We start from the raw sequence: 7,863 nt of genomic DNA on the forward strand, positions 1-7,863 counted from the left end.
TTATAAATACATAGATCATTGTCAGAACAAAAGTCCTCCAACAACTTAGCTTTAGTGTTTGTTGTTACACTACCCCAGAGTGGGTTATGCCCATTTAAATCTCCCATTATAATACAGGGTTTCGGGAGTTGGTCATACAGGGCTTGAAGATCAGTTTTGGCAAATGTCGAAGACGGCGAAATATAGAGTGAGCATAGCGTAAACGCTACATGTAAAGTAATTCTCACAGCAACAGCCTGCATATTAGTATTTAGTGAAACAGAGCTTTGAATAACGTTTTGCCTGACTAGAACGGATGATCCGCCACTGGCGCTATCACCCAGAGGTGAAAAACAATGATATGCATTAAAATGACGAAGGTCAACTGTATCTGTTTGTTTTAAATATCTCTCTTGGAGACATATCGCTGAAGGTGTAAATAATAGCTGTAATTCATGTAAAGTAGTCCTGAATCATCTGCAGTTCCATTGTACAATATTATTGGGGGGATTTATTGGGGATCTCTTTGGAGGGCGACAAGCTATGCGCCCTAGAATGGAAGTTTTCAGAAATGTCCATGTCTTCAAGAGACCCATGCTTACTGTACAATTGAATTTTATTTTGTGACCTTTGTGCCACTTTGTTGTTTTGAAGCATCAGGCTTTGGCTTCGGTTTACTTTTCACGGTTTGTTGACTATCAGCTGTCGATTGAGACTTTGAGTGTGACTGAGATGATGATGATTTGTGATCAGAAGAAGACTTGGATGTACTAGGAAGTGATTCCTCAGTCTGAGATGATATGGCAGGGTACAAAGGCTGTGGGGAATCGCAATTTACCGAAGTCAAGGTAGTTTGGCAGCCTGTGGATGATTATGTTATTTTAGAAGTAGACTCCGATGATGTTTTTCCTACTGTAGCATAACTTTCTGGAAGATCAGACCTCTTTACCATTTGTTTTTGCCTCCGAAAAGGAGATATTTTGTTTATCTCCATTTGCTCTTTCCAAATAGGACACTGTTTTGAAAATGAGGAATGGTTGCCTGAGCAGTTGGTGCATTTTTTTACGTTACTGTCACAATCTTCTGTTGTGTGTGTGTTTTCACTGCAGTGAGCACACACAACAGACAATGTGCAAGGACTGACACCGTGACCGAACTTTTGGCATTTGAAACACCGAAGGGGATTCGGAATGTACTTTTCCACACTGATATTACAGTATCCAGCTTTAAGTGATGTTGGAGCAGTATGTGATGAGAATGAAAACAGATAGGTATTGGTTTCAATAGTTGTGTGTGTTTTTTACGGGTTGTGAAACGTTTGACATATAATACACACTTGTCTTTCATTTCGGAAGCGATATCAAGTTCAGACATGTCTGCCAGCAAGCGATCTCAATCACGTACGATTCCCTTACTCGTGTTAGGTGTTTTGTGGGCCGTGACAGTAACCGGAGTGCCAACGAAAGTATCAGTGTTCAAAAGGTTCGTTGACTGTTGCCATTTGGCGCACTCGATCAACAGAGCACCAGAACGTAATTTTCTAATGTTCTGTACATCAACGGCAATGCCTTGGATACTCTAAGACACCGCAAAAGGGTTTAACTTTAAAGGTGCATTATCTTTGGTCTCAATGACAATGAAACGTGGCCAGTATTCAATGTGTTTAGACGGTCTGAGGTCATCAACAGGGTCATTTTCAAGAGGACGTTTGCTCTTTTTAGTGGGGGTTTCGTAAGCCATGGTGAGTTATTTAGGTTTCATCATCCGAGCTCCCTACCCACCACGGAGTATCACAAGGACAATGCTAAAGCAAGCGGGCCTCCAGGCTGCAGCACCAAGGATACCCGGATGACATACTCCAGCAGAAGAATTAAGAATAATTGATCCACCAGATTGGCCCATGAGCCACCGCCCTCTGGGCATAAGACTCTAGGCAAAGTTCTAAACGTCATAATTCAAATCAAACATGTTTATAAAGATATAACCAAGACCAAAATTACATCAATTTCAAATTATACTTGTGCAATGATAAATATATATAGATTCCATGCACAGGGCTTGGCATGACCAGCCGATTGGTTGAACCGGGCCCATTCAACCTCCCGTCTAGGTGAAGTAAGGGTCGAAGGGGTGTGTTGAGCAAAGGGAACGCAGTCACAGGTACCCAGTGCCCTCAGCCACCAGACTCGACTCCTCCACCGACACAGGGCCGCAACGCAGGGTTGGTGGACCAAATATCCCCCCGGGTCCACTACGGGGGTGTCGGCGAGCTCTTGGCGTTACCCAGCACTCACAACGAGGAGGTGGCTCGCCACGGGTGCCATACATGTACTGGATTTGTAAGAAAATATACTGAATTTTCGGTATTTGATATTTATGTTTATTGAGACAGTGCATGATCACAAGTCAAACAACTTACTGCCAATAACTTAAATGCATATCCTGAGATCGAGTTATACATCCTGTATTTCCAAAACCTGACTTACCTCTGACACAGCTGTAGTTAGCAGGGTTGAAGCTGTACCCTCGGTAACACTTGCAGGTCTTGGTGAAGCAATCAAACATTGCTGGACAATCAGAGTCGGATGAACATCTCATTTCGGCATGACCTGTGAATGTTTTAAGAAACTCTATGCTGCATTTCATATAGCCATGCAGGACACAGATACATTGTCTCCATTAACAACTTACATTGTGTAGAGCAATGGCCTCGAGCAAAATGAATAAAAAACATGCATGTAACCATTGTCTGACCTTCCGTCTGTAGGTATTTTCATCGTCACCCTCTTAAGTTTCCCCTTCAGTTTCACCATAATCCCCTACAGAACTCCAACCTCCAAACATTTAACTCCCAGTTGCATCCTCCTAACATCACTATCATTTTTACCATCGGGCATCTGCACCTTCAACTCCATCTTCATCCGTCAACCGTTCACGCCTTCACTTCCTGCATCATTCTCACACTTTAGTCCACACTTTCACCCATCCGTCATAAACTCCTTTGGTTCCAGTTTCATCAACACAATTTCGTCCAAAGCTTCACCAATCAACAACCCACACTTGAAGTTTCATTTTCACAACTTCAACCATCAACCATCTACAAATTCACTTCAAGTTCCACACTCACAGCTTTCACCCATCAATTATCAACTCCTTCACACAACACTACATATTAGTTGATCTCTTTTTGGTTTTTTTTTGGTGTAGGAACAGGTTTTAATTTTCTCTAGAAAGACCTCTTCCCAGGTTCTACTTTCTGCAGTCATCTTTCCCTAACTCTATATGTACATCAACATTCAAATTATAAATTTATATGAGTGTTTCAGTGAGTGTCACATCGGCAATACTTCAGATATATCATGAGGAGAACATGATTGATATTGAAATGAAATATGTATACATTATATAAAAAAAAACTGTCATCAAAGGACAGTAAAATATATTGGAATATCGCTGTTACAATAAAACCAGTGTGGAAAGTAAAACGCATATCACTATTTGGACAATACAATGCGGGCCATACACCACCAACAACTGAAGGTCGGTCACCATACTAGGGACTATGGGGGCTTACGGTACGTTTGCTTCCTGCATGGACCCTAGCTGGATTTACACTATCCCTCCAGCTGTTAGCAATTTAGGAAATCTAGCCATACTTTAAAAAGACACATGTTCTACGATTAAAATGTGGAAAGTTTTGATTTACTTTGATTTTTTGTGGACTTGCGTGCCTCTTTTGATCGTACACCCTGTAACAAACACAGATAAGATTTTAAACTTCCAATAATATAATGTTCATCTATCTACAAATCATTTAACGAATTTAATTGTTGTAATAATGCAATAATCAAATGAGAACTTATATTATCAAAAGGATCCCTCATAGTTCGGGATTTCCCTCCCCTTCGGTTTTACATTGTCTACTAAATCCTCGGAGGTGTATTTTTCCTACACATGACATAACACCCCCATCCTCAATTACACCCGCACCATCAATAAAATTCGCATCCTCAGTAACACCTGCACCCATATTAACACCCGCACCCTCATCAACCCCTTTCTTCAACCTCAACCCTTCTACACCTTGACCATCTTCAATACCCTTACCCCATCTATTCCCTGACCCTCTTCTCCAAACGTACCCCATCTACACCCTGACCCTCATCCATAATCTTAAACCATTTATACCCTAACCCTCTCCTCAACCTTCTGTAGCCTTACCCATCAACACCCTGACCTACACCCAAAACCTTACAACCCTCAGCTCCTGACCCTCTTCTGCCACCTGACCCTCTTCCATAACCCTCAATTACACCCTCATCGTCAGTAATACCCTCACCCTCAATAACATCCGCATCCTCAGTAACACCCCCACCGTCAATAACACCCGCATCCTCAGTATAACCCCCACCATCAATAACACCCGCATCCTCAGTAACACCCCCATCATCAATAACACGCGCATCCTCAGTAACACCCCCACCGTCAATAACACGCGCATCCTCAGTAACACCCCCACCGTCAATAACACACGCATCCTCAGTAACACCCCCACCATCAATAACACCCGCATCCTCAGTAACACCCTCACCCTCAATAACACGCACATCCTCAGTAACACCCCGCCGTCAAAAATACCCGCATCCTCAGTAACACCCCCACCGTCAATAACACCCGCATCCTCAGTAACACCCCCACCGTCAATAACACCCGCATCCTCAGTAACACCCCCACCATCAATAACACCCGCATCCTCAGTAACACCCCCACCATCAATAACACCCGCATCCTCAGTAACACCCCCACCTTCAATAACACCCGCATCCTCAGTAACACCCCCACCATCAATAACACCCGCATCCTCAGTAACACCCACACCATCAATAACACCCGCATCCTCAGTAACACCCCCAGCATCAATAACACCCGCATCCTCAGTAACACCCCCACCATCAATAACACCCGCACCCTCAGTAACACCCCCACCATCAATAACACGCACATCCTCAGTAACACCCCCACCATCAATAATTGCCGATGTGACGTTAAATATGAACTCACTCACCCGCATTCTCAGTAACACACTCATCCTCAGCAGCAACACCCGCACCCTCATCCTCATGAACACCATTCACCCCGACTACAACCAGACTCTCATCTACTGCTTGATCAGTTTGACCTGATCAAGTGGAAACTAATGCTTTGTGTGACCGTATCGCAACTGGTTGGTTCTGTTATTGTGAAGGGGTGCACCTCTTTCGTTTTTCGTTTACCGTTGATTGTCATTATGTCCGAACAGCGGAGGCAAGGTCGCCGTCTGACATCTCATTGTCGAGATATCGTCAGCAGTGTCTTAACTTTCTTTAAACCAGAAACTACAGGTTTAAAGTTTCCGATGCGGTCTTTCAGGCAGCGTGTTGCAGCAGCATCTGGCGTTTACAATGATAACTGAGCTGGGTGTAGTGTGTAATAGCGAAAGTGAATCGGATTGTGAAAGTAACTGACGAGTGACGTCTGTACGTTGTGAAGTCGGTAAACAAAAATATATAGCATATGACTGTATAAACAATTCAAGTTAAAAGTACGTTTAAATATTTTTTCAGAAGTGTCCTTTTCGTGGCAAGTTCTGAATCGGATCCGTGTACCCATGCTTTGCACGAACGCAACATTAATAATTTTCTCTTCTCACCTATTTAATTAAGATAAGCCTGCCTGCCGTTTGTGCCATTTGGCCTCCGGGGTCATGCATATGTACAGTAGCTGAGGTCAAGCTGAACAAGCTGCATGATCTTAGCAACTTCGAATCAAAGTAAGAAATCTTACCCTCAACGCAAACTGCACCACCACCTCCTTTGTTGACACATCGGGTGTTCGATTTACAGTTCAAGTGAGGGCACGCATCTGTTGAAATCTGAAGCAAACAGAATAAGAGCACTTAAAGTGGAGGTATTTTTGTCAAGGGTGTGATGTGGAAAAAGGCAGCGCATGGCAAAAAGATTATCTGAACGTCTCTTATTGCTTTGGGGGATATACCAAATAAAAAATCAATCTTGTTCGGCTAATAACAAGAAAGTGGAAACATCAGAGCTAAGACGTTGACATTGAGGTCCCAATCGCGTATTTTTCATAACTTGGACAACACGTGATATCTGACTAAATACACGATGTTGGACAGAACAAGTAACCAAACCTGCACCACGAATATGCTAACACTTACGCTTAAGTCTTAGCATATCCAGAGAGGAGTCATTTTGCAGTACGACAACTGTGTTTTCCAACACCGCAAGCATTTTCCGGGAATGTCTGCAAAACATTAACGTCAACGTATTGCCTTGACTCCAGACATGAACACCATTGAACATCTCTGGGTTCTCGTGAGACAACGTGTACCACCTACAGCGAGGCGACAGGCCCAAACTCTCTTGGAAAAATGGAACTGGATTCAGGCTGACGTCATCACTTATTTAACTCTCATTTATGTGATAATTTATGCAAAACCAATATTACAAATAATTTCCCGTCGCATTATTGGAAACTGACTTCTGTTTATAAAAAAAATTATGACAAGTTCCAGTTACATCTTTGTTTCCATTGTTTGATCACGTGAAATCTGCTGAAAGTTTCATTGAATCTCCACGTTGTTAGTTTTTGTGTATTTGGTCATTTTTATCGTGAGAGACACAAAATAGGGAATTAATTTTTTTCTCTTTGATGGGTATTTACATTGACAGTTGGGAAGATATTTCTGTCATCGATTTTGTAAAGATGGCCATTGAAGTCGGAAAGTCATGTCCATTACAGGTATTGCATAAAGTACAGATTTTCTGGGAGATTTCAATATTTTGCTGTCTGCATTTTTCTGAAAGGTTATCAGTGTATTGATATTCTTCATTTTAAAATACATTTGGCCATGTTATATTGTAACTGTGACGACCATTTGTCAATAGATATTACTTTTTAGACATTACGGCACCCGCGGCGAGCCACCTCCTCGTTGTGGGTGCTGGGTGACGCCAAGAGCTCGCCGACACCCCCGTTGTGGACCCGGGGGGATATTTGGTCCACCAACCCGTTTGCCGTGGGTTGCGGCCCTGTGTCGGTGGAGGACGGGATCCTGGTGGTTGAGGGCAATAGGGGCCTGCAGTCGTGTTCCTGTTGCTCAATACACCACTTTGGCCCTGACTTCGCCTAGACGGGTGGTCGAAAAGGCCCGGTTCAACCAATCGGCTGGTCATGCCAAGCCCTGTGCTACATTTATGTACTATTGTAAAACAATTTGGAAATCATGACATGTTTAAAGACTTGGCCAATGTTTTGATCTCAGAAATGCTGTTTGTTTTGCCTAGAGTCGTATGCCAGAAGGCGGTGGCTCATGGGCCAATCTGGTAGAATCCTAGCCTTCTAATTTTTCTGCTGGGGTATATCATCCGGGTATCACTGGTGCTACAAGCTGGAGTTCCGCTTGTTTTTAGCATTGTCCTTGTGATACTCCGTGGTGGGTGGGGAGCTCGGATGAAGAAATCTCAACTCTAAATATGGCTTATGAAATCCCCACAAAAATATAACCAAACGTCCTCTTGAAAATGATGTTGATGATGATGACCTTGGACCGTCCAGATCAATTGAGTTTTGACCACGCTTTCTTGTGATTGAATCTGTTGATAAAACACCTCTACAATTGAACCCGTTCGCAGATGCCAAAGGTATTCAAGGTATTACCGGGGATGTTAAGAACATTAAACGGTAACGTTCAGGTGCACTGCAGGTTGAGTGTGGGAAACGGCAGCAGTCATTCAATTTGATGAGCACAGAATCGTTTGTTGGAATTCCGGTTACTGTATCTGCTCACAAGACGTTAAACACGAGCAAAGGGATCATCAGACC

At 43.1% G+C, this 7,863-nt stretch overlaps 1 protein-coding gene across 1 annotated transcript; it reads right to left on the reverse strand.

Annotated features, from left to right (window-relative positions):
* Nucleotides 1–2,133: 2,133 nt before the first annotated feature.
* On the reverse strand, nt 2,134–5,095 carry LOC137273191 (uncharacterized). The gene is made up of 4 exons (XM_067805691.1): nt 4,571–5,095; nt 4,201–4,517; nt 3,686–3,728; nt 2,134–2,310 (listed from the first exon to the last, which is right to left on the reverse strand). Exons 1-4 carry the CDS (start codon nt 5,093–5,095, stop codon nt 2,134–2,136), a joined length of 1,062 nt encoding a protein of 353 aa, XP_067661792.1.
* Between the last annotated feature and the right edge of the window lie 2,768 nt (nt 5,096–7,863).

Source organism: Haliotis asinina, chromosome 1, assembly GCF_037392515.1.
Source record: "Haliotis asinina isolate JCU_RB_2024 chromosome 1, JCU_Hal_asi_v2, whole genome shotgun sequence".
Taxonomy (NCBI): Eukaryota; Metazoa; Mollusca; class Gastropoda; order Lepetellida; family Haliotidae; genus Haliotis; species Haliotis asinina.

Coding starts and splice junctions, on each gene's coding strand:
- LOC137273191 (XM_067805691.1), bottom strand. CDS start 5,095: ATGAGGGTGCGGGTGTTGCTGCTGAGGATGAGTGTGTTACTGAGAATG. Junction 4,518..4,570: donor GGATGTGCGTGTTATTGAGG/GTGAGGGTGTTA, acceptor GGTGTTACTGAG/GATGCGTGTGTTATTGACGG. Junction 3,729..4,200: donor GTAGGTCAGGGTGTTGATGG/GTAAGGCTACAG, acceptor TGTTTGTTACAG/GGTGTACGATCAAAAGAGGC.